General features: G+C 40.4%; 1 protein-coding gene across 1 annotated transcript in view; it reads left to right on the top strand.

The window, feature by feature from the left end:
* Positions 1-27,500, top strand: part of slc6a8 (solute carrier family 6 member 8) — a 40,756-nt gene that overhangs the window by 12,934 nt on the left and 322 nt on the right. The window contains exons 2-13 of the mRNA XM_069680720.1: positions 79-210; positions 2,108-2,375; positions 5,413-5,545; positions 10,234-10,368; positions 10,513-10,616; positions 10,979-11,103; positions 12,807-12,919; positions 13,860-13,997; positions 14,157-14,259; positions 20,379-20,479; positions 20,944-21,114; positions 21,367-27,500. The exon at positions 21,367-27,500 is cut by the window's right edge and continues 322 nt beyond it. Coding sequence (XP_069536821.1) covers positions 79-210; positions 2,108-2,375; positions 5,413-5,545; positions 10,234-10,368; positions 10,513-10,616; positions 10,979-11,103; positions 12,807-12,919; positions 13,860-13,997; positions 14,157-14,259; positions 20,379-20,479; positions 20,944-21,114; positions 21,367-21,501 — 1,658 coding nt within the window. The 3' untranslated portion in view covers positions 21,502-27,500. The remainder of the gene's footprint in view (positions 1-78; positions 211-2,107; positions 2,376-5,412; positions 5,546-10,233; positions 10,369-10,512; positions 10,617-10,978; positions 11,104-12,806; positions 12,920-13,859; positions 13,998-14,156; positions 14,260-20,378; positions 20,480-20,943; positions 21,115-21,366) is intronic.

Here is a 27,500-nt window from a genome sequence, read left to right as displayed (position 1 = left end):
GTTCAATGTGTTTCACACTCTTGAACAGCTGCGGTGAAGATGAGCCAGTGTTTCAGTCTCCTCTCTCTCCTCCTGCAGGCGTCTTCCTCATCCCGTACCTGCTCATCGTCTTCGTGGGAGGAATCCCCATCTTCTTCCTGGAGATCGCTCTGGGACAGTTCATGAAGGCCGGCAGCATCAACGTGTGGAACATCGCTCCGCTCTTTAAAGGTGAATCATCGTACAGTCTTTGTTGCAGCTTTAGACACTTTAGAAATCCTCTCAGGGACACGCAGATGTGAAGCCTGTGGTCCCTGCTGACCTGCTGACCTGCTGACCTGTCAGGCTGGATGTCCAAACTGGACACCAGCAGGAGCACAGAGTCTAAAGATGGCGTGAACCTCCTCCAGAATGCTCCGGGGATAACATGACCTATCTAACAGACACAGGTCCTCACTACAACAACACCTGAACGCCCAGAGCACGACTCAGCTTCCTGTTTATGTTTCACAAACGCAGCGAGTTGCTCAGTAACCAGCTGTCAGATCGACTCGGCACAGAGACGTGTCGGGTTTATTGTTACCGAAGAGTTTTCACACTTTGACACAGACTTCCTGTATCTGTGTCACATGACACACGCAGCGTATTTGATTGGCTGGATGTTTGACCTTTCCAGTTTGAGCAGGTACAATAAGTGTTGTATAAAGAGGCAGTTAATGTGTGATGACATTCAGTACGTCGGCCCCTGTGACAGGTGTTAGAGACTCTAGCTGACATATAAGAGGTCAGAAACACTGACCTGCTCTCTGTGTGATCACCTGTGTATGACTCAGCAGGTACATCCTCCGTGTGCCCTCTGACACTGTGTCAGGTCGTATGAATGTGAAGGTGTAGCTGTGTCAACACCACCTGAAGGTGAGAGCAACGTCTGTGTCAGAAACATCAGCTAGTCATGGGCTCACCTGTAACGACACCTGATAAAGGCCGTGTGTAAACAGAGATATGGAGCAATCACTTCAGTCAGATACGTGATGTGCTGCTTATGTAAGAGGACGAGTCACAGGACGCCTACACCAACAAAGACCAACTTCATTAGTTCGCTTTCACACCTTAACTGAAGCTGGACTTTTCCACAGCCTCACCAACTTTCTCCTGCACCTGTGTCGACAGGTGACCTGCACCTGTGTCGACAGGTAACCACGGAGCAGATACTCTATATGGCCTGTATTTACGTTTGTTTTCATTAATCATCAACCGTTGCAGACGTGCCGTGTGATTCAGAGGAACCAGACGTCCAGAACACCTGGCTGAGGCGGAGTGATACGGAGTGAACAGTCCCAGTGAGGTTGTTCTCTATGTCACCACTCATGTGATGCCTCTTATCCAATCAGAGAGCTAGCTAATGTATAATAACTGATAATCTCCAGACACGTCTACGTTGCACATTTTTCTGTTACACTCCAAAAACACTTCCTGTACACGTCTTCACATTAACAGCGCTCTCGCTGCACAGCTGGGCCGACCTTCAGAGAGCAAACTTTATCGTCAATCAGCAGTAAGAACGCACTTAGTGCTGATTACCTGTTCACCTACAGGTACGGCTCAGAGCTCAGAGCTCAGGTTCAGTCAGGTCAGAGCTTTGGCCGCGTGTTATCGCTGCTCGTAAACGTATAAATGTAGTTTATCAAACTGAATCGGGGCAGCTCGACCTCGCTCAGGTCAGCTCCTGTTTTTATGATGCAACAACAGACCATAACCTGTGAGGTCCTGCAGCATCACGTCTGATCCCACTGTGGAGAGGAAACATACAGAAGCATGTTTACCACTAACAGTACGTCCCTATGCAGATGACACTCTGACATGATTACACTACAGACAGTTTCACCATGAATGATCTCGTTCACCGTCATTGTTACTGTCAGCTCAGACTGAAGACGGGACGAACGTCCTTCTTTAGTTTCCAGCAGAGTTTAATGTATCCTGAGAGCCCGTCAGAGTCACGTTCACCTGTCTGACGACAGAACGTCAGTGTGACCCGCTGCATTGCTGTCGGGGCCTCGGTGTTTTGGTGTGATGTGATTCAGCAGCAGCTCCTGGTCTCACGTTGTGTTCTCCTCCTCTTCCTCAGGTCTGGGTTATGCCTCCATGGTGATCGTGTTTTTCTGTAACACATACTACATCATGGTGTTGGCGTGGGGCTTCTATTACCTGATCAAGTCCTTTAACGCCACCCTCCCCTGGTCCACCTGTAACAACGAATGGAACACGCCCAGCTGCCTGGAGATATTCCGGCACCAGGACTGCAACAACGCCAGCCTCGCCAACACCACCATCAGCGGCAACATGACCTGCGCCCAGCTGGCCGAGGCTCGATCGCCCGTCATCGAGTTCTGGGAGTGAGTTCTGGGTCTATTTGGTTCTGGTGCCAGGGGCAGTTTGTGTTGGCAGAACGGGGTGGGGTTTATCCTGAGGACTGTTGGGCTGTGGCGGAGAGGTTAGCTCAGATCAGACAGGTGAGGTAGGCTGGCTTCTGTTGTTGTTTTCACCGTCTGGTTGTCTGCCGCCACTGAAGACAGCTAGCACCTGTTAGCATCCCTCGCCAAGTAGAGCTGCTGTGTGAAACACACTCAGGTAGTGATGATTGAACTTGTGTCCCGCAGCATCAGTGCAGCGTCCAGGCTGCGAAACTTCCCCTCAGTTTCAAGTCAGACGGGTCCCTCTGAGGGACATTTCTAGCAGCTGTTTCTGTGCTAAGCTAACTGAAGCTAACCTCATATTTGGAGACAATTAAACTGAAATCATGTGACCTTCAGATCAAAGAACAATATAGTGAAATAATGAACTTCTCAGTCAGTTGGATGTCGCACGCTCTGAAAGATGCATAAAAACGTTGCTGTAAATAAAAGCAAAGTAAATATTTGTGTTAAAATGGGCGTAAAGTCAAACGGGTCTGAGGATGTTCAGGGACACCGTATCTGTACTTCATCACTTCTCATGTCTCCCATTAACACTGCAGGACGAACACACGCTGAGGGTCAGACGTGCTTTTATGTAACATTTCACTGAGTCTCTCTCCTTACTGCAGATGAAGCTGGATCGAGCGTATAACGTGAGCAGACATGACAACAGTTATTGTGAGAGATTCTGTATTCTGCTGGAACTAATGCTTTCTGTGATGTCAGTGTCCATGCTACATTTCTGTTCTTCTGAAATGAAACAAACACTTAAATGAGCCACAGCCGGCTGTAAGCAGAGAAACAGAGGCTCATGAATGAACACATGCAAATCACGACGTGCTGTAACAACTGAGTTCATGTAATGCTAACAACCTCAGAGACCAGCGACGTGTCGTGGAACACACACTAGTGAGAGAGCGACGGTGCTGCTCGGTGTCCTGATGCCGTGACGGACCGAAGCTTTGTTTCCACAAAACATCTAAAACTGTTTTGTGCTGTTTTATAAACTGGAAATAATTTACAGCAGCTGCAGAACCATGTGACCTGCGTGTGAGTCGTGATTGTTGCAGGCAATGTTTCACAGTTTCACCTGGTGAACGTGTCATCACCCCATCTGTGAAACGGTGGAACTGTCGGCCTAACGTGTTTTTACGAGAAGTCTTCAAACGATAACTCGTTTGTGATACTTAAATCAGAACGTCCACTGAATATATCTAACAAGTCCTGTATGTGCGTCACAGCCTGATGTATCCAACGAGGGTGTGATAGTTTGAGTTACTAATGCCTCTGATCTCGCGCCACCGTTAGCGCCCGTGGGCAAACAGGTGGCGCGTTGCTGTCTGGAGGATGCAGAAAGCGACTGCGCCATAGACCAACAAAAACCTGGTATACAGTCTAGAGACTACGGTGCAGTCTGTGCTGGCTCTTTAGAGGGCGCATTATGGACATGCATCGGAGAGATCACAACACGAGTCTCTGCTTGTCACTCACACGAGGACGCACAGCAGCGCTTTGACTCCTCAGTAACAGCAGTGTGTTTGCAGACAAACAGTTTAAGTGACAGACTGCAGGCTTTGGTTTCCCTCGGCATCATCATGATGCTGCTTTGGGTTTGTTACGATCTGCTGAGAAGTGCAGGAAGACGTTAAAGATATTAAAACGCTGTCCTAATAGCACGCAGGAGACAACACAGCGTGCGTCTCATCGTGTTTCGCTTCACTGGCTCTAACATCAGTCTGTGCTTCGACATATCGTACAGTGACCTGTGTTTTTTTCTGCGTGTTCAAGGACACAGAGGAAAGAATGACGTTACAGAAGCCGGTCGGGGTCGGTTTATATAAATAGTAGTTATGTCAATTGCAACACGCCTGCCTGCAGGCGCAGCGGGCTCTTAAAGGAAGCTTTTCGAGCTGACACTCTGATTGGTTTGATTTGTGTTATGCAGAAAACACGGCTTTGAATAATCCAGGGACTGAAGCCAACCCCTTTGCGCCTTCTGCCTCGGTTTGCGCCCAGATTGTGCGCCGTGTAACGAGCAAAGGTGTGTCAGACACGCCCTAAACCACTCAGCACGCTGTGCTTTAGACTGCGTTCCCTTCCGCCGTCTAAATAGGGCCCTTCAGGTGAATGATATTTTAAGAAGGTTCTACCTGACCATCAGCTGAGAGAGTTGAAGCTGCAGTTCCTTAAAAGTCTGCCACTGACTGGTGGCTAATTGAACCTTTTTAACTGAACGATGCTGCTTAACTTCAGCTGTAACTCTGCTTCACTCCATGTTGTTCGCTTTGACTGACTCAAGCCGTCACGGTCGCTGGTAAAGTCAGTGAGCTCCCTCAGCAGTACGGTCGGGTTGTCATGGTAGGTTATTAACGGGCAGTTAACGAGGTGAAAATGTTCGTGAGGCGACGGAGCTCATTAATGTTTGAAGTGTCAGGTCAGCAGCTGTTTATCTCTGAGGAGAGGACGAGGTCGGGACGGGACAGGTGACGTTGATTAAACAGTTAATGAGTGAAGGAGTGCTCTTGGTCTCCCTTTGTGCTCAGCGTCACATTTTCTTCACATCTTCAGGATCATAATGACATCAAAGGAACAGCTGAGCACGTCGTTGTTACTTCATGTGTTTCAAACGTCGTCCCTGAGACACGAAGCACAGAGGACACTGTCTGCGTCTGAAAGCTGTCAGCACAGAGCGCTACACAGCGATACACAGATCAATGACATTAGCTGAAGGATGAAAGAGGAATACTGACACATATAACATGTTGAGAACCTCGGCCTTAAGAGACAGAGAGGTCGTTTTTTTAACACATCTACAACACAGTCTAGCTGTTTCTCCCACTGTCCGATCTTTATGCTAAGCTAGGCTAACCACATCCCCACTCAAAGACTAAAACAGGATTTTCTAATAACTCTGCCTCTTGTGATTTTTAACGTGCAGAAAATGTTGCTGTTATAAATGTCCTCCATCTTTGTGCAGGAACAAGGTGCTGAACATCTCCTCGGGCCTGGATGATGTGGGAGAGTTTAACTGGGAGCTCATGCTGTGTCTGATGGCCGTCTGGGTTCTGGTTTACTTCTGCGTCTGGAAGGGAGTCAAATCCACCGGGAAGGTAATCACCTACACTTCTGACGCCATGCAGAGTTCAAGCCATCAGCACGCTCGTCGCCTGCTTCCAGACCATCATAAACCACATGTGTATAAAAATAAGCACAGCACTGAATCCTTACACTGTCGTCTGAAATATAATAATAATGTTATTTCATGAAGGACCACAAACGTGTTGAGGACGGAGACAGGCCTGAATCTCACAGGAGAACCAAAGACAACATTTGGTTTCCTTCTTTTCTAACACGTAACATGTCGTACAAAAATAAACTTTATCATTATCATTATTATTATGTTGGTAAACACAAAGTCAGCTAACAGCTGTGTTCATTACAGTCAGTTACATCACACAGCTGAAGGTCAGAGGTCACCTGACAGCTGATTGATCAGCTACATCACGTCAGGAAAGAAGACGTTCACAAAATGATACATTGACTGAGTGAGTTAGTGTTTCATTGTATTTAAGTGTAGAAGAAGGAGACGAAGCTCCACCTGCATCGTTCAGAAGGTGGACTCACCTCCTGCATCCATCTGAAAAAATGTGGGACTGTTCCTTTAAAGCCACAACCTTCAAATGAGACCGTACAGCTGTGATTCACTGAGTGTGTGTGTGTGTGTGTGTGTGTGTGTGTGTGTGTGCGCGTTTCAATGGCTCGTGACGATGAGACTCGTACACACTGCTGTCACATGGCAGGCTAAGCGTTGCCATGACTACAGCACAGGGAGGGGTATGAGGAGGGACGTGAGGTGGCAGGTTGTGATTGGTCGTTCAGAGGGAGGGCAGCTTGACTGCAGTGGGACGTGACTGGGAGACATACAGAGGGAAATACCCGAACACTATGCGTCCTGTATGCGTCCTGTATGCGTCCTGTGTGTGGACTGTGCTGTGTGCACGCTGCAGTCACTGCATGACACACGGTGACATACAGACAGCAACACAACTGAATGAATCTCTAACATGAAGATTTGATCTTAAACATTACTGCTTAGTGATTTCATTAAGTCATCAATCATATCAGTTATTAGGTTATCAGGTTTTAAATGTGTATATTAATGTTTTTAGTGAATAGAAGTTTAACAGAATATTAAATATGACATGTGACCATGTGTCATCTTTTTGTTTTCCAAAGATGCTTTATTTAGATTATAAAGGAGTCTCTGTGACTGCATTGACACAAAGCTACGACTGAAAGCTGAGAGGGATACAGTCAATTAGATTTTCATCCCAGTGGTTTGGGTGAAGTGACCTTTAACCTTGAAATCCTACGAAAACAGAGCGCAGACAGGCGGGAGCTTATTGTTGGATAATCCTGTTTAACTGATATAAAAACACAACAGCTCGAGACATCAGCGGCTCTGCGGGTAACACAGCCATGCAAAGAAACGCCACAAAATATGAACTCACTAGAAGTGACATGTAAAAATAAATGAAAACTTTTTATAAATATTGTTTAAAGAGTTCGTTTGAGGCCAAAGACTCTGTGACATCCTCAGAGCCCGATCAGACAGAGTGCGTTTCAGCAGCTGGGGGCTTTTCTGTCGTTGTTGCGCTGCTTTTGTGTTGCTGTGTCTTCGAGTTCTTCCGCTCTGAGCGCCTCGAGTTCTTCTGCTCTGTGCGCCTCTAGTCCACTCGCTCTGTGCGCCTCGAGTTCTTCCGCTCTGTGTGCCTCGAGTTCTTCTGCTCTGTGCGCCTCGAGTCCACTCGCTCTGTGCGCCTCGAGTTCTTCCGCTCTGTGTGCCTCGAGTCCACTCGCTCTGTGCGCCTCGAGTTCTTCTGCTCTGAGCGCCTCGAGTCCACTCGCTCTGTGCGCCTCGAGTTCTTCCGCTCTGTGCGCCTCGAGTTCTTCTGCTCTGAGCGCCTCGAGTCCACTCGCTCTGTGCGCCTCGAGTTCTTCCGCTCTGTGCGCCTCGAGTTCTTCCGCTCTGTGCGCCTCGAGTTCTTCTGCTCTGTACGCCTCGAGTCCACTCGCTCTGTGCGCCTCGAGTTCTTCCGCTCTGTGCGCCTCGAGTTCTTCTGCTCTGAGCGCCTCGAGTCCACTCGCTCTGTGCGCCTCGAGTTCTTCCGCTCTGTGCGCCTCGAGTTCTTCCGCTCTGTGCGCCTCGAGTTCTTCCGCTCTGTGCGCCTTGAGTTCTTCTGCTCTGTGCGCCTCGAGTCCACTCGCTCTGTGCGCCTCGAGTTCTTCCGCTCTGTGCGCCTCGAGTTCTTCCGCTCTGTACGCCTCGAGTCCACTCGCTCTGTGCGCCTCGAGTTCTTCCGCTCTGTGCGCCTCGAGTTCTTCCGCTCTGTGTGCCTCGAGTCCACTCGCTCTGTGCGCCTCGAGTTCTTCCGCTCTGAGCGCCTCAAGTTCTTCTGCTCTGTGCGCCTCGAGTCCACTCGCTCTGTGCGCCTCGAGTCCACTCGCTCTGAGCGCCTCGAGTTCTTCCGCTCTTTGCGCCTCGAGTCCACTCGCTCTGTGCGCCTCGAGTTCTTCCGCTCTGTGCGCCTCGAGTTCTTCCGCTCTGTGCGCCTCGAGTTCTTCCGCTCTGTACGCCTCGAGTCCACTCGCTCTGTACGCCTCGAGTTCGTCCGCTCTGTGCGCCTCGAGTTCTTCTGCTCTGTGCGCCTCGAGTTCTTCCGCTCTGTGCGCCTCGAGTTCTTCTGCTCTGTGCGCCTCGAGTCCACTCGCTCTGTGCGCCTCGAGTTCTTCCGCTCTGTGCGCCTCGAGTTCTTCCGCTCTGTGCGCCTCGAGTTCTTCTGCTCTGTGCGCCTCGAGTTCTTCCGCTCTGTGCGCCTCGAGTTCTTCTGCTCTGAGCGCCTCGAGTCCACTCGCTCTGTACGCCTCGAGTTCGTCCGCTCTGAGCGCCTCGAGTCCACTCGCTCTGTGCGCCTCGAGTTCTTCCGCTCTGTGCGCCTCGAGTTCTTCTGCTCTGAGCGCCTCGAGTCCACTCGCTCTGTGCGCCTCGAGTTCTTCCGCTCTGTGCGCCTCGAGTTCTTCCGCTCTGTGCGCCTCGAGTTCTTCCGCTCTGTGCGCCTCGAGTTCTTCCGCTCTGTGCGCCTCGAGTTCTTCCGCTCTGAGCGCCTCGAGTCCACTCGCTCTGTGCGCCTCGAGTTCTTCCGCTCTGTGCGCCTCGAGTTCTTCCGCTCTGTACGCCTCGAGTCCACTCGCTCTGTGCGCCTCGAGTTCTTCCGCTCTGTACGCCTCGAGTTCTTCCGCTCTGTACGCCTCGAGTTCTTCCGCTCTGTGCGCCTCGAGTTGAAAAAACTTCAGAAAAGCGCCCCCTAAAAAAAAGGGGAAGCAAGCAGCTCTTTTTGTAACCGTGAGCTTCGACAGAGAAGGCAGTGCGGTGCGCTCCGTCTGATCAGGACCTTAAACTCTTCTGACAGTTTAATAATAGAACACTGTTTCATATCAACTCCACCTTATTTGATCTCACATGATTGGTGGATATTTTATTCCATTGTCCTGCAGTTGAACATCATTATTACTTCTATATTATTATGAATGACGTTTTGTAATGTAACATTTTTTCAGTTCAGAATGAAGAAAAGGATTTTAGTTTTATAGCTTAGCATGTGTCGAGGAGCACCGCTGCTCTGGAGGGCTGCCAAACGTAATGTGGTTGTGTTTGATAAGAAACAACGATAGAGTGTTTATCTAAAATGATACAAACTGTAAAAGAAAAACATTAACATGTGGACAGCACAGTTTACACGTACACTGGTTATTTGTTAACCACATGTTGTTTTATTAGAGGCCACCAGACGAGCAGTTTGTGAGCAGAACTATAGAGACGTGTCAGGACTGTGAACTCGGAGCTGGTAATAAAGTTTATTATCATTATTCTGCTGTCAGAGTGGATCCAGCAGCGTTCACACGGCTCTCACTACCAACAGAAACACAGACTGTTGATCGTCAGCAGGAGGCTGAAAGCTGAGAGGGAGGGAGAGAGAGGGGAGAGAGAGGGGGAGAGAGAGGGGAGAGAGAGGGAGAGAGAGGGAGAGAGGGGGGGGGGGGGGGGGGGGAGAGAGAGAGTCTCACGTTAAAAAAACAACTACATTAAAGTTTTAAAGTAAAACTAGAAGCCAGAAAGACGTTAAAGTCTTTAAGCACCTTTCAAGACGTTTACAAGAAGCTGTAACTAAACTGACCTGTGCTCACTATAAAACTTTGGATCACTAACGCTGGTGAAACAAGAACACAGTGAAATACTAAGAAATAAAAACAGGGAATATGATGGAGAAAAACGTTCCCTGCTGTGATCTGACTGAAATTCTACTCCACCTGGGACCAGAAGCTCTCCGTGGTGCTGAAACCCCACATCCGTGTGTGTGTGTGTGTGTGTGTCTAAAATCTCAGCAGGTCTCTTCTCCTTTTGTTTCCTCAGATCAGGTTCATGTTTGGTTTCTTCTCGTCTGTTTTCTTTGCACTGATTCTCACAGAATTAACTCGGCGTTAGAGGATCATTCCACCGTTTTAACATGTTAGTGTCAGACCTGGGAGGGCCAGGGGTTCAGTCAGTTCACCTTTTATTTCAGTGTTTTATTCTTCATAAACATTCAGGTAAACTTAAGAGTAAGACTGACTCTGTTCTCCACAGATAAATCTGTAAAAGCTGTTGTTGTGTTTTCTTTGCCGTCTGTAACTGAAGCATTTTATAGAAATAGTCTGTCCTGTGTTTTAACGTGTTCCTGTGTGTGTCTGTGCGCTTCAGATTGTGTACTTCACGGCGACCTTCCCCTACGTGGTCCTCATCATCCTGCTGGTCAGAGGAGTCACACTTCCTGGAGCCTACAACGGCATCATGTACTACATTAAACCTGATTGGTCCAAACTGGGGGAGGCTCAGGTCAGTTCACTGTGAGGGGCAACTGTTGACCTGAATTCTGCCTCTCAGGTTGTTTCTTCGTGTAACAACAGCACTTTGAAACATTCAGTAATGTTCTACCTAGCTACCTACACCTCTGACCTTTGACCCCTGACCTCTTCTCAGGTGTGGATTGATGCCGGCACTCAGATCTTCTTCTCCTACGCCATCGGGCTGGGAGCTCTGACCGCTCTGGGCAGCTACAACCGCTTCAACAACGACTGCTACAAGTACGAAACACACACACACACACATACATTTGTGTATCTGTCTATGCATGGACCCTCGCCTACATTATGCACACACTCATGTTTGTCTGTCTGTCCATGTGAGGACCCTCACTTGGATTATTCACACACTCACGTTTGTCTGTGTGTGCACAAGAGGACCCTCATTTCACATTATGCATTCTGAGCCCCTTACCCAAAGCTTACCCAAAGCTCACCCATCACAGCTAAATATCCCTTAATCCTCACCCTCAAACACCTTTGAAGGAGAATTTTCTAAATTATGAGGATGTTGTTCAGGTATTTAGCGATGTGTCTTCTTTATAAAACTGTAGTTTACTTTCCGTCTCTCTCCTCTCCTGCAGAGACGCCTTCGTCTTGGCTCTGATAAACAGTGGCACCAGTTTCTTTGCTGGTTTCGTTGTGTTTTCTATTCTGGGCTTCATGGCTGCTGAGCAGGGAGTCGACGTGTCGCAGGTCGCTGAATCAGGTAAAAATCACACACATCTGCTGTTCCTCTAAAATGTGCTCCTTAAGTCTTTATCCGCATTTTCTCTTGAAAAAACTATTTTGTCGTTGTTATTAAACAACAGCAGCTCCAGGTAGGTTTACTTAGTTTTCCAAGTCACCAACTCACAGAGCTGTTATCGCTAATGTGTTAGCAGAGCTGCTCTTGTCATCTGTTTTTTAAGATTTGCAGGAATATCCACAGTAAGGGTCGCGCTCAGCCAATCATCATTTTACTCCCAAAACATGTGATCAACGTATCGAACACGATGCTTTATTGAATTGAGTGTTTGCTGTTTTAGACCTCCTCAAATCAGGTTTCCAAAGCTTTGCTGGGATTAAAGTGAGCTCAACAGTTAATTCACCTTTCCCAATGTGGCCACTCTGCATGATGAGTGCCTTTACTCGAGTACAACTTTAACTGTAAGACTTGTATTTGTGATGGAGCATTTTTACATCGTGAAACTGCTGCTTTAACTTCAGCATCAAACCTGCTTCTTCAGCTTCTCTTATTCTGATGTTTGCATGAAGGACTGAATGAAACCAGGGGACTGAGTGTTTGACTTGTACAGTCATTAGCCAACTGTATGTTTATTTATAGCTCTGAAGCACATGATTTGACATCACACACACACACACACACACACACACACACACACACACAGTTATATTTAGTCTCTCCACAGAAGGCAGCGTGCTGCAGGGCTTCGACTGTCTCACATGTTGTCTTTCTGTTTCTCCTCTTTGGCTGCACTTCTACTTTCAATCACACAGTCGGAAGGTGTTTGATTATTTGAAATGATAGTGAGTGCATTAATACGATGTTACCTCTGACTGTTAAGTACACAGGAACATTTGCTGAAAAGTGGTAACATTAGAAGTGACAGCCTTAGTCTGAATGATTGTGCATGTAAAGAGGTTTAATGTATTTTGTGTTTGTGTGTAAATGAAGTGAAAGTCGAACCTTCAGCGTGAGAACATGAATCTGTTCATTTTAATCTCACTGCAAAAAGAACAAATGCAAATCCAATTTACTGAATCCTGCGCGACACGTTTACAATGGTTTAAAGTATTAGAATCCCTGTGTGTGTGTGTGTGTGTGTGTGTGTGTGTAGCATTAACTGAAGATTATTTAACCAGGCCCTTTCACCTCATGACATGTGACTCAGCTGTAAAACACAGAAGCAAACACCAACAGAAGTACAGAATGTAAACGTGTGTGATGCACGTTTCTTCTGTGGACTCAGCACATATATGATACAAATGTATATATACGTTCCATAATCCTGATTTGATTTTCTTGTAGAATATTAGCAGCTTTTACCTTTCCAGGTAGCAGGAAATCATTCAAATTCACCAACAAAAGAATGAAAGCCCTCTTTGGTTAAAGTGTAATAGCCGAGGTGCCCTTTCACACAAGACTCTTAAAAACAAAGCCAAAAAATAAGAAAACACACAGATAAAAAAATTAGAATTACAAAACTGCAAATATTAAAAGGATAGAATTATGTGAGGGCAAAAAAGATCTGAAACATTTAACACTTCCAGACAAGTTAATGCCTTTTGCTGAAAGAATTAATACAGACAAGAATTTTGTGGTGAAAATATTTGACAGACTTTTAGCATTCAGTGTCTGAAGTTGTAAATGAAGAATACCAGTAAGTCGTCTGCTTCTGTGTGTTTCAGGTCCAGGTCTGGCCTTCATCGCGTATCCGATGGCAGTTAGTCTGATGCCGGTGGCTCCTGTCTGGGCGGCTCTCTTCTTCTTCATGCTGCTGCTGCTGGGACTGGACAGTCAGGTGAGCAACACTCAATACTCGTCATTTGTGGAGAATAATATGACCATCAGATTTTGGAATGATCCCCTTCTTCTAGCCCTCTGTTCCATTTTATTTCTTTTGAATTTTTCATTCCATTGTATTTCTTTCAGATTTTAGACAGGAAGCCGATAAGGTCACATCACTGTGATGTTCAAAAAGTTAAATATGTTAAGTTTTGATAATTTTATTAAATTTGCTAATCTAAAACTCGTCCATAAATGCTTACATCATCAGGCCCCTCAGGTGCTCAGTCACCTTGTGGCCCCACTGAGTGTATCAGGCTCTATATCACGTGGAGCATCTAATGGAGATTATAAGGTGCCCTTTAGTAAGTTATCACTTGGACCAAGCGCTTTATCTGTTCAGGGGAATGCTATATCGCTGCTGAGTCTGTTTTGTACTGTCTCTTGTGTATTTGTTGTTGATTTCATGTATCTTAAAGGCCCATCTAGGGACGGGCATTGCAAATTAGCCAAGGCTATAAATGCTGTCGTGTGTGGCATCGGTTTACTTGCTTCATACTTGTCCCTATACAAATAAACATTAAGTTAATAACATAAACACAACAACAGTCATTGCTCTCAGCTAAACAAGTATGATGTGATGAAAGTGTAACAAAACACTGAAAGTGACTCGACTGAAATGTGGACTATGATCATCATTTAAATCTGTTATTAGCTGGACTCATATTTTTGCACACATATATCTGTGCTGTTTATTTATAAAGTCAAAGGTGATTTCATTTATACATGTTCATTTATAAACGTATATTCTTATTGGATTAAAATAATTACGTTTCAGTTGCCTTGTCTATTAACGTCTCTCTTGTGCAAATGTAAAATCAATGTTTCCAAGGTGAGTCTTTGTGTCGTGTAGATGGACTTGTTGTTAATCTGTCTTACTCTCTCCGTGTCTCCAGTTTGTTGGGGTGGAGGGTTTTGTTACTGGAATTTTGGATCTGTTTCCTGGAAAGCACCACCATCGCTACAAAAGGGAGATTGCTGTGGCGATATGCTGTTTACTGTGCTTCGTTATTGACCTCTCTATGGTGACGCAGGTCAGTTACAGGTTGCCTGCTTTGGTGAATGAAAAATAAGTATTTTAAAGGCTGTCTTATTTAATAATACTGCCAGCAACAACGACAGAACTCTGACTGCAGAACTTATAAGTAGCTAATAACTAAATTAATTCAAACACTTTCTTACTCTCTTGACAGGGAGGGATGTATGTCTTCCAATTGTTTGACTACTATTCGGCCAGTGGAATGACTCTGTTGTGGCAAGCATTCTGGGAATGCATAGTAGTTGCCTGGGTCTACGGTATGCAACACACACACACACACACACACACACACACAGTGTAGTGTTTCACAGCAAAGTATTTGCACGATGTGGCATAGTATGGTATTGTATGTCAACAAAGTATGTGATCATAAATAGGTGTGTGAATAGTTTTGTTCCATGATGATACAGTGAAGAAGGTCACAGTTCAATGTTGCATGATGCACCATAGTGTAGTATAGGTTACTATGGCACATACAATGTACCATTATAAATCATGTCATGTGTACGTTCAATCAAAAAAGGAATACTATACTTTTTAGTAAAATATATATCTTAAACCCCTTTAATAAATATGAAAAAAAGTAATTCCAAAAAATATCACTTAGAAATGTCATAGTGAAGTACGTCTTGAAAATGCCATAGTCTAGTGTGTCATAGAAATGTTTTAGTGTAGTAAGTCAAAAAATGTCACAGTATAGTATGTCAAAAAATATCATAGAATAGTATGTCAAAAAATGTCACAGTATAGTATGTCCAAAAAATGTCATATATTATGTCAAAAAATGTCATATTATAGTATGTCAAAAGTATAAATTATAGTATGTCAAAAAAAATGTCATTATAGTATGTCAAAAAAAGTCATATTATAGTATGACAAAAAAAGTCATAGAATAGTTTAAAAAAAAAAAAGTCATATTATAGTATGTCAAAAATATATATTATAGTATGTCAAAAAATGTCAGTATAGTATGTAAAAAAAAAAGTCATAGTATGTCAAAAAATGTCATATTATAGTATGTCAAAAATATATATTATAGTATGTCAAAAAATGTTAGTATAGTATGTAAAAAAAATGTCATAGTATAGTTGGTAAAAAATGTCATATTATAGTATGTCAAAGATATATATTATAGTATGTCAAAAAATGTCATATTATAGTATGTCAAAGATATATATTATAGTATGTCAAAAAATGTCAGTATAGTATGTAAAAAAAAATGTCATAGTATAGTATGTCAAAGATATATATTATAGTATGTCAAAAAATGTCATATTATAGTATGACAAAAAAAGTCATAGAATAGTTTTAAAAAAAAAAAGTCATAGTATGTCAAAAATATATATTATAGTATGTCAAAAAATGTCAGTATAGTATGTAAAAAAAAATGTCATAGTATGTCAAAAAATGTCATATTATAGTATGTCAAAAATATATATTATAGTATGTCAAAAAATGTTAGTATAGTATGTAAAAAAAATGTCATAGTATAGTATGTCAAAAAATGTCATAGTATAGTTGGTAAAAAATGTCATATTATAGTATGTCAAAGATATATATTATAGTATGTCAAAAAATGTCATATTATAGTATGTCAAAGATATATATTATAGTATGTCAAAAAATGTCAGTATAGTATGTAAAAAAAAATGTCATAGTATAGTACGTCAAAGATATATATTATAGTATGTCAAAAAATGTCATATTATAGTATGTCAAAGATATATATTATAGTATGTCAAAAAATGTCATATTATAGTATGTCAAAGATATATATTATAGTATGTCAAAAAATGTCAGAATAGTATGTAAAAAAAATGTCATAGTATAGTATGCCAAAAAATGTCATAGTATAGTTGGTAAAAAAATTCATATTATAGTATGTCAAAAAATGTCAGTATAGTATGTAAAAAAATGCCACAGTATAGTATGTCAAAAAATTACATAATTTAGTATGTCAAAAAATTTCATTATAGTATATCAAAAAATGTCAGAATAGTATGTAAAAAAAATGTCATAGTATAGTATGTCAAAAAATGTCATAGTATAGTTGGTAGAAAATGTCATATTATAGTATGTCAAAGATATATATTATAGTATGTCAAAAAATGTCATATTATAGTATGTCAAAAAATGTCAGTATAGTATGTAAAAAAAAATGTCATAGTATAGTATGTCAAAGATATATATTATAGTATGTCAAAAAATGTCATATTATAGTATGACAAAAAAAGTCATAGAATAGTTTTAAAAAAAAAAAGTCATATTATAGTATGTCAAAAATATATATTATAGTATGTCAAAAAATGTCAGTATAGTATGTAAAAAAAAATGTCATAGTATGTCAAAAAATGTCATATTATAGTATGTCAAAAATATATATTATAGTATGTCAAAAAATGTTAGTATAGTATGTAAAAAAAATGTCATAGTATAGTATGTCAAAAAATGTCATAGTATAGTTGGTAAAAAATGTCATATTATAGTATGTCAAAGATATATATTATAGTATGTCAAAAAATGTCATATTATAGTATGTCAAAGATATATATTATAGTATGTCAAAAAATGTCAGTATAGTATGTAAAAAAAAATGTCATAGTATAGTACGTCAAAGATATATATTATAGTATGTCAAAAAATGTCATATTATAGTATGTCAAAGATATATATTATAGTATGTCAAAAAATGTCATATTATAGTATGTCAAAGATATATATTATAGTATGTCAAAAAATGTCAGAATAGTATGTAAAAAAAATGTCATAGTATAGTATGCCAAAAAATGTCATAGTATAGTTGGTAAAAAAATTCATATTATAGTATGTCAAAAAATGTCAGTATAGTATGTAAAAAAATGCCACAGTATAGTATGTCAAAAAATTACATAATTTAGTATGTCAAAAAATTTCATTATAGTATATCAAAAAATGTCAGAATAGTATGTAAAAAAAATGTCATAGTATAGTATGTCAAAAAATGTCATAGTATAGTTGGTAGAAAATGTCATATTATAGTATGTCAAAGATATATATTATAGTATGTCAAAAAATGTCATATTATAGTATGACAAAAAATGTCATAGTATAGTATGTCAAGAAATGTCATAGTATAGTTGGTAAAAAAAAATCATATTATAGTATGTCAAAAATATATATTATAGTATGTCAAAAAAAATCATATTATAGTATGTCAAAAAATGTCAGTATAGTATGTAAAAAAAATGTCATAGTATAGTTGGTAAAAAAATTAATATTAAAGTATGTCAAAAAATTAAAAAAAAATGTCAGTATAGTATGTAAAACAAATGTCATAGTATAGTATGTCAAAAAATTACATAATTTAGTATGTCAAAAAATGTCATAGTATAGTATGCCAAAAAATGTCATAGTATAGTTGGTAAAAAATGTCATATTATAGTATGTCAAAGATATATATTATAGTATGTCAAAAAATGTCATAGTATAGTTGGTAGAAAATGTCATATTATAGTATGTCAAAGATATATATTATAGTATGTCAAAAAATGTCATATTATAGTATGACAAAAAATGTCATAGTATAGTATGTCAAGAAATGTCATAGTATAGTTGGTAAAAAAAAATCATATTATAGTATGTCAAAAATATATATTATAGTATGTCAAAAAAAATCATATTATAGTATGTCAAAAAATGTCAGTATAGTATGTAAAAAAAATGTCATAGTATAGTTGGTAAAAAAATTAATATTAAAGTATGTCAAAAAATGTAAAAAAAATGTCAGTATAGTATGTAAAACAAATGTCATAGTATAGTATGTCAAAAAATTACATAATTTAGTATGCCAAAAAATGTCATAGTATAGTTGGTAAAAAATGTCATATTATAGTATGTCAAAGATATATTATAGTATGTCAAAAAATGTCATAGTATAGTTGGTAGAAAATGTCATATTATAGTATGTCAAAAATATATATAGTATGTCAAAAATATATATTATAGTATGTCAAAAAATGTCATAGTATAGTATGTCAAAAAATGTCAGTATAGTATGTAAAAAAAAAAAGTCATAGTATAGTATGTCAAAAAATGTTAGTATAGTATGTAAAAATTTTTTTATAGTATGTCAAAAAATTACATAATTTAGTATGTCAAAAAATTTCATCATAGTATATCAAAAAATGTCAGAATAGTATGTAAAAAAATGTCATAGTATAGTATGCCAAAAAATGTCATAGTATAGTTGGTAAAAAAATTCATATTATAGTATGTCAAAAAATGTCATAGTATAGTATGTTAAAAAATTTCATTATAGTATATCAAAAAATGTCAGAACAGTATGTAAAAAAAATGTCATAGTATAGTATGTCAAAAAATGTCATAGTATAGTTGGTAGAAAATGTGATATTATAGTATGTCAAAAATATATATTATAGTATGTCAAAAAATGTCAGTATAGTATGCCAAAAAATGTCAGTATAGTATGTAAAAAAATGTCATAGTATAGTATGCCAAAAAATGTCATAGTATAGTTGGTAAAAAAATTCATATTATAGTATGTCAAAAAATGTCATAGTATAGTATGTTAAAAAATGTCATTATAGTATATCAAAAAATGTCAGAACAGTATGTAAAAAAAATGTCATAGTATAGTATGTCAAAAAATGTCATAGTATAGTTGGTAGAAAATGTGATATTATAGTATGTCAAAAATATATATTATAGTATGTCAAAAAATGTTAGTATAGTATGTCAAAAAAATGTCATAGTATAGTATGCCAAAAAATGTCATAGTATAGTTGGTAAAAAAAATCATATTATAGTATGTCAAAAAATGTCATAGTACAGTATGTCAAAAAATGTCAGTATAGTATGTAAAAAAAAAGTCATAATATGTCGAAAAAAAAGTCATATTATGGTATGTCAAAAATATATATTATAGTATGTAAAAAAATGTTAGTATAGTATTTAAAAAAAATGTCATAGTATATTATGTCAAAAAATATAGTATAGTTGGTAAAAAATGTCATATTATAGTATGTCAAAGATATATTATAGTATGACAAAAAATGTCATAGTATAGTATGTCAAAAAATGTCATATTATAGTATGACAAAAAATGTCATAGAGTAGTTTGTAAAAAAAAAAAAAGTCATATTATAGTATGTCAAAAAATTTCATTATAGTACATCAAAAAATGTCAGAATAGTATGTAAAAAAAATGTCATAGTATAGTATGTCAAAAATATATATTATAGTATGTCAAAAAATGTTAGTATAGTATGTAAAAATTTTTTTATAGTATGTCAAAAAATTACATAATTTAGTATGTCAAAAAATTTCATCATAGTATATCAAAAAATGTCAGAATAGTATGTAAAAATATGTCATAGTATAGTATGCCAAAAAATGTCATAGTATAGTTGGTAAAAAAATTCATATTATAGTATGTCAAAAAATGTCATAGTATAGTATGTTAAAAAATTTCATTATAGTATATCAAAAAATGTCAGAACAGTATGTAAAAAAAATTTCATAGTATAGTATGTCAAAAAATGTCATAGTATAGTTTGTAGAAAATGTGATATTATAGTATGTCAAAAATATATATTATAGTATGTCAAAAAATGTCAGTATAGTATGCCAAAAAATGTCAGTATAGTATGTAAAAAAATGTCATAGTATAGTTGGTAAAAAAATTCATATTATAGTATGTCAAAAAATGTCAGTATAGTATGTCAAAAAATGTCATAGTATAGTATGTTAAAAAATGTCATTATAGTATATCAAAAAATGTCAGAACAGTATGTAAAAAAAATGTCATAGTATAGTATGTCAAAAAATGTCATAGTATAGTTGGTAGAAAATGTGATATTATAGTATGTCAAAAATATATATTATAGTATGTCAAAAAATGTTAGTATAGTATGTCAAAAAAATGTCATAGTATAGTATGCCAAAAAATGTCATAGTATAGTTGGTAAAAAAAATCATATTATAGTATGTCAAAAAATGTCATAGTATAGTATGTCAAAAAATGTCATAGTATAGTTGGTAAAAAATGTGATATTATAGTATGTCAAAAATATATATTATAGTATGTCAAAAAATGTTAGTATAGTATGTAAAAAAAATGTCATAGTATAGTTTGCCAAAAAATTACATCGTTTAGTACGTAAAAAAATTTCATATTATAGTATATCTAAATAATATTAAGTATATGTATAAATAAGTATAGTGTGTTGAATGAGACAGTACGTTATAGTTTATTATATATTTCAAAACAGCATTTTCTACAATTTCATAAAACAGCTAACAGAAAGGTTATTGTTGTGTGTCTTGTTATATCACTGCAGCATTTTCAAATCAGGTTGTTGTTGGTGATTTATTGCAGGTGCTGACCGCTTCATGGATGATGTAGCTCGTATGATTGGCTACCGGCCTTTCCCCTGGATGAAGTGGTGCTGGTCCTTTATAACTCCATGTGTGTGCATGGTAAGACTGAACACTAACTCTGTGCAGAGAATACAAACTCACAGCCACACCACAGCTTCCTCAAGTCTTATACATTACATAGCAGAAAATCACATTCCTTCAGTGCAGCTTATTAGCATACAAGACTGAAAAAAGAAAAAATAATCTTTCTTAACTTAATACATCAAAACAAATACTGTACATTGTTTTCCTAAAAAGCACTTGTAGGGAAACATTATTGTATTGAAAATATCAACAAGTGGAGACCGTTATTGACTATTATCATCCAGGAGATTAAATCTGGTTTGGCAATGCCTCGAGCTTCCTCCAGGAAGAGCTGGAAAACGTTGCTGTAGAGAGGGATGTTTAAAAACCTGCAAACAGTAAAACAGAAATGATCCTTTATCAGAGTTTATCAAACTGTTCTATTGTTCTAAAGCAGCCGTTACTTGTACATTCAGCACAATGTCCTGCTCTCTCTGCAGGGAATCTTCTTGTTCCACCTGGTGAACTACAAGCCGCTAACCTACAACAACGTGTACGTGTACCCGTGGTGGGGCGAGGTGATTGGCTGGTGTCTGGCTCTGTCCTCCATGCTCTGCATCCCCGTCAGCCTTCTCTACAAACTTTTCAGAGCCAAGGGAACATTCAAAGAGGTCGGCACCCACTCGCACTGTAAAACACTGATGTTGTGAACACAGCTGGTTTCTGAGCATGTCTAAAAGACAGATGAGTTGACTTTCTCTTGTTTTTAACCTCTTCAGATAAACAGTTCACGTCAGAAACATTATAGAAAGTATACCTTAATGTCAGTGGAGAGTTTGATGTCGTATAATAAGTCAGTCTTTTATGTCGTGCTAGTCATCTTTCACATCCCAACTGTACGACTCTTAATGTGTTTGTTTTAGCGCTGGGCCCACCTGACCTGTCCGGTGTGGGGGGCCCATCACCTGGAGTACATGGCCCCCGACATCAAGTCCCTGACCTCTATGTCCCCCGGCACAGACGACAACAAGGTCATCATCTTTGAGAGCGTCATGTAGGCCGGGCTCCACCAATCACAACACTCCATCTCCATCATCCATCCCACCTAGGACAAGATGGCCGACACCTCTGAACCACACCTCACCTTCAGGTTACCTCCACCCTGTCTCCTCCATCAGAACGGACCCCTGAATGATCCGTCAGTCTTCTCCATTGATCGGCTGTCTCCCTGGAATTACTGATTGATGGGTCACCTTGGATCCATTGATTGATTTGTCTCCTCCAGACCAAAGTGATGCAGAATTTTCACACCTGAAAAGAAACACGAGGAGGAAGCAGCTCCTCCAGGAGGTTTTTATAATCAAATAATGCTTCTATTTCCACAATTCAACAAAATCGGTCTTAAAACCAGCAGATCAGCGGCTTCGTTAACTTCACATCCTCCGGCTTTCAATAAGGAAAATGTAAATCTTCTTCCCCATGACTATTTCAAAGGAGGAGCTGAAGACGGTCGGAGGATTTCCTTCCTGATGGAACGCTGCTGAAAGTCTCCCGTAAAGTCGGACGTCGGGCTTCCTCCATCTTTGGTTAAAGGGTATCAATGAAATCTTGTCTTAGGCTGGAGATGCAAACATAAACACACCTGATAGACGGCCATCACACACACACTGCCTGTGTTACCTCATCATACAAACATTCAACATCAGCAGAGGGACGGGTGCTAGCTGCTCCGGCTTTTTGTCTGAGCTGCAGTTTAATGAGTCTAAATTTAAACACGATTTTAAACCAGAGTTTACTGGGCTGTTTGTGTGATGGCTGTTTATCATGACAGAGTTCTAGACAGACAGACTGACTGACCCTCAGAAGATCTCCAGAGGTCCTTTGCTTTGTAACGGGAAACAGACCATTTTCAGTCCTGCTGTCAAATGTAAGAAAAGGTGTCCAGGAGGAAGAGACGAGGAGCTTCAGGTGGGATCCAAAAAGAAACGTTTCCATGTCCGAGTCTCTTTGCACAGTTTTGCGGGTTCTGTGATTCTTCTCAAACCTCACGACGAAACATTTGGCAGCAGAACTGAAGCGTAAAACAAGTTCCTGTTACAGAGCAACCAACGGTCCTTGAACTCACCACGCTGCCAGGAAGCACAGAGAGCCTGAACGCCCCGTCAGATTGTTCTGGTTCTGCTCCGGTCCAGAGGTAAGGCCTTGTAAAGCTCCTTCTACTGATCCCAGAGCAGGCCGACTCCTGAGCAGCATGTGGTTCTCTGACCTCTGACCTCTTACCGACCGTCACACAGAGACTTGATTCACTCAGGCAGCAGTAGATCTGATGTTCGAAGGACGGGTCAGGAGAGACGTCAGTCGTTTGTTTTGATCTTCAGAATAAAATCTATTTTTATATATAGTACAGTGTCGACACTGTACTCAGTACTGTACAGTGCAGTGTCAGCAGTACTGTACAGTGCAGTGTCAGCAGTACTGTACAGTGTAGTGCAGTACAGTATGTGAGTACAGTGTCGACTCAAAGCGCTGCGGCGTTATGACATCATATCTGACCAATAAGCAGGCTCATCCGGCTGAGGTCACCGCTCTACATTTCCTGGTTCTCATCAGCTCAGTTTCTGGCTTCTCCAACTGTCAATCAAACTGTTAGTCCCGGTCAGTGAACAGTCTGATTTTACACAGTTCAGATTAAAACAGAGACTGAGGTCCCACCTGATCCGACCTTTAACCCCTTCATGTTCTGTATCTGACCTCTTCATGGAGGCTCAGGCCTGTGTGAGAATCAGGTCAAAGGTCGGGCTTTGTTTTGCGTCCCCGGGTCGACTGAAGTGCCAAACGGAGCGATACTCGCCCTGCGGGGTGATCCCAGACCAGGGCTCCAAGCTGCCAACACATTCACTCTTCTTCTTCTCTGCCTCGTTTTATCGGCCTCATCAACGCTGAGCTCCTCCCACCACACCGCGCTCTGCTAACCAACACATACAAGTCAGCGCTGATAGTTTCAGTCTCAGTTTAAGCTTCAAATTTAACTCAAGTTCAGATTCTGTTCAAACGTCACCTCAGATCTGAGCCTGTCTGAAGATCCTCTGAGCAGGCACTGACATGTTTCACCCTTCAAGAGCTAAAAGAAAATCTGTCGCAGCCAGAGACGTCAGTCTCACTGCAGCTGAAGATCAAAGCTCCCGTCAGCATCATTAAGCATTTAAAGACACTCGTCTGAGTTGAAGACAGAAGAAAATGTTTTGTGGTTTTCTGAGTAAAGTCAGACGATGATCAGTTTCTCCGGCCTGTTGGCTTAACTAAACTCTGAGCTCAGCTTGTGCTGCGAGTTAAACATCATCTGATCTCAGTGTTTGGAGAGACGAGAGCCGGAGGACTCAGCCTGATGCCGAGCGTTGCCTTACGTCGTTGTCTTAACTCAGAGCCCGCACGGTTGACTAGCCAATCCCAGAGCTCCACAGGACATCCTGTGACAGCTCTGGTTTATATTCCTACCAATCAGCAGTCTGCGGGGGCGTGTCTACAACTCTGTCTCCTAGCAACCACTTCTCATGCACCAATCACAGACAAACATGATTAGAATGTAAAATAGTAACACCTGAACATTGTGACAAAATGTTTGCTAGCACTTTGAAGAGTCGTGTTAGACGTCGTGTTTTGTTTTACATATTGTAAAATGAATCAGAGATTTATTTTGTGGAGGCTTTTATTTTGAAAACAGTGCGACAGAATATATATTGATATGTGTGTTATCTATATTTGATGCAGTATGTAAATGTGATGACGAGGATTTCTGGCTGATTGTTCACGCTGAGCCGGGGAACACGAGCGACGCTCCGCACGAAGCTACCGACCGAAGCTTCAGGCTACCTCACTTCCCATTCAGACTTTCAAAATAAACTTCTTTCAGCTTTTTATGCAATTGTCTCATCAGCAGCGTCAGCGGCGTCGGCTGCCAGCAGGAGGGATTGAAGGATCGTCCTCCTGTTTGAAAGGTTCTCCAGCACCACTGTTAAAACGATGAACTGAAAATCGGACAATTGAAAAACTTCTAAACTGTAAACGTTTTTGTGGCTCTTCGTCCACAAATAATCTCACTGTGTTTCATTGACGTACGTTGGTGCTGCGAGGACTTTAAGTCGCGTTTGACCGGCTCATGTGAACAAGCAGCGCGGGGCGGGCTTTTATTTTGGCGGGTTTGCTGCGATGCAGTGATGTTAAGGCTGCGGAGGCTTCGTGTGGCTCTGAACACACTACGAAAGGGACTTTTTTCTTTAACTTTTGTTTTCTAATTTGCTCAAGTGCTCAAGTGTTTGACGAGTTTTAGCTTTAGAGGATTTGTTTTGAGTGTTTTGATGAAAGTCTGTGTTCTTCCCTCAGACCCCCCACGGCTCACTTTCTCTCACCGTTTCTTTCAAGGCAAAAAAAGACATTTTTAAATATTCCACAGTTTTTGGCAGACGCTTGAATAACTGAAATATGAGTTTAAGAACGTTTCAAAGGCTCTCTAACGGCCGACAGTGAGCGGCGGCTCAGCGGCTCGGCCACCTTCACTTACAGGACACTACAGCAGAGATTAAAACTACATTTCCCAGCAGTCACTAGGGGCTTGCAGACACCAATGGCAAACTGGGGAACACTTTGACACCATGTATGGTAAATCAGTTAATGAGACAGAACCGTATATGGACGAATCTTTTCCAGCATGTAAACAAACTTCAGTCTCACTGAATGCACCTTTAACAACGTGAACTTCTTCTAGCACCTTTATCTGAACGATTTTTACGTTGAAATCTGGATTTAAGGAGGTTTTTATAGTTCAACATAAATCAGATATACTGTATTGATTATTACTGACCAATAAAACTGAAGAGATTAGAGATGAAATGTTGTTGTAGACGTCATGTGACTAAAGTGCCACTTAAATATTATCTGACTAATCAAAGTAACCTGAGGCAGTATTTTTATAGGGACTGATCAAACTGACATTCGAGATGTAGAAGCTTTTATTTTGTAAGTTGTTATTGTTTTTTAAATCTGTGGACGGGAGCCTGGGAGGGTCAGACGGTGAAAAACTACAAATACAGCCATTAAGGACAAAAGAAAGAAATGTACATCACCAAACTGTGATGTTGTTTCATGTCACGTTGTCTTTGTGCTCTTCAGCCAAAAAAAACACTTGTTGTGACAGAATCTGACGGGCGAGGTGAGCCGGCGCGCAGGAAGTCACAAACTACAGCTTCCTGTTCAGGCTGCAGGAGACACGAGCGAACGACAAACACACAAATCAGTTTAAACACGTCTCATCAAATAACAGACGCTCTTCTTGATCCACAGTCTGTGATCGTCTGTGATCGCGCTGATCATCTGTGATCGTCTGTGATCGTCTGTGATCGCGCTGATCGTCTGTGATCGCTCCGATCGTGCTGATCGTCTCTGATCGTCTGTGATCGCGCCGATCGTCTGTGATCGCTCCGATCGTCTGTTATCACGCTGATCGTCTGTGATGTTAAAAAAATCATGAAGCCACAAAAGTCCAAAAAGATCAAATAGATTTTTTGTGCATATTTTTAAGATTTTAAAGATAAAGTGCTGCAAAAACAAGAATTAAGAAAAATACATGAAAAAGTTCTTAAATACATTTTGAAATGTTTCATGCTCAACGATGTGCTGTAATACGTGTAAAATCATTTTAAATCACATCTTTACGATGTGAATTATTCTGATGTCATATTTTAAACAATCATTTGTTTTTCATCAACATTAATATGAGGATCTTTGGGACTTCAGGGGCTTTTATTGTGGCGGGGCTTTCAAACAGCGATCAGGGGAAAACAAACACTGACGAGCAGTTAAGTTAATAATAAAATGATCAATAATAAGAAACTTCTTTTGTTCGTTAAACGTTTTCGGGTGTTTTGTTGTTCGTCGCCGCTGCAGCTCTTCGTCATCGATTCTGTCCAACAAACTTCACCGTCCGCCGGTTTCCTTCAGAGAGAGAGAAGTCTTTTTCCCGAAAACCTCCAGCTGTTCTCAGACCAGCTTTTCAAGTTTGAAAGTGATCAAATTTTTATTTCAGCTTCATTTTACTGTCGATTATTTTAAAGATATACTGTCAGAAACATGCCAAAGTGTTTGTAACGTCCAAAAAACAAAAAGGAAACCGAGGTTTTAAAGGGAACGTTCATTTCTTTGGTTCTTTTCTTCTCTTTACACGACAGGCTGGTTTCACGATGCCACTGGTGCTCCCGGGAAACAATCACATGAGTTCGTTGTGACATTAAACCGTTCTTACCTTTAGGTTTTTTTGGAAGCTGACCTGAGGTTGGATGTTGTAGCATTGAAACCAGCAGGGGGCGCTCTCCTCCTGAGGGAACCCTGTCGTGTTTGGGCTGGAAACAGGAAGAATCAGTCACTGAGAGTTTAACATAAAACGTCTCATTAGCATCTCAAAGCTACGACTGAACTCTGCGTCACGGTCGGCGTCCGAGCAGCTCAAACAACTCAGTTTAGGTTTGTTTCATGATGTCCGATTTTTCTGCAGCGTGCGGACACGTTTTAAAACGAGACGAAACTTAATCAGATAATGAGTCAAATTTAAAACCCAAATTATGACGTGAACTTTGCAGACTGTTTGCAGGCTGTTTGCAGGCTGTTCTTTGGTAACCTCGAAGCGAAAGCAGAACATCGTCTGCAAACAGTCTGAAATGGGGTTCTCTTCTACATCTTAACGCTGTAACTGGGTTCTATCTGAACACACAGACGTGTCTTTAGATTCAGGGCGACTTCCTCTTCCTGTGAATGTCATTTTATCTGCAGTCCTGAACACGGTCTGTGAATCCTCAGAGGAAAAACGCGTCAGATCCTGTCCGCTGGAAACTCAACACTGTCTGAAGTTTCTTGTCGACTTTTGTTCAGATTCTGATGGTGTAGAAAATCAATGTTTCATCTCCTCTCTTGCTGGTGCTAGAACTAACATTTCTGTGTTTCCAGCCCAAACTGATCCAACGTGGTGACCTCATCCATCCAACCGTCGGCCATTTAATTGTAACTGTGT

This window comes from Semicossyphus pulcher, unplaced genomic scaffold, assembly GCF_022749685.1.
Source record: "Semicossyphus pulcher isolate SPU_LCO1_2020_fin unplaced genomic scaffold, fSemPul1.0.p SCAF_40, whole genome shotgun sequence".
Lineage (NCBI taxonomy): Eukaryota > Metazoa > Chordata > Actinopteri > Labriformes > Labridae > Semicossyphus > Semicossyphus pulcher.
The sequence above is the reverse complement of the archived record's forward strand: the minus strand, read 5'-3'. Positions and strand labels throughout refer to the sequence as shown.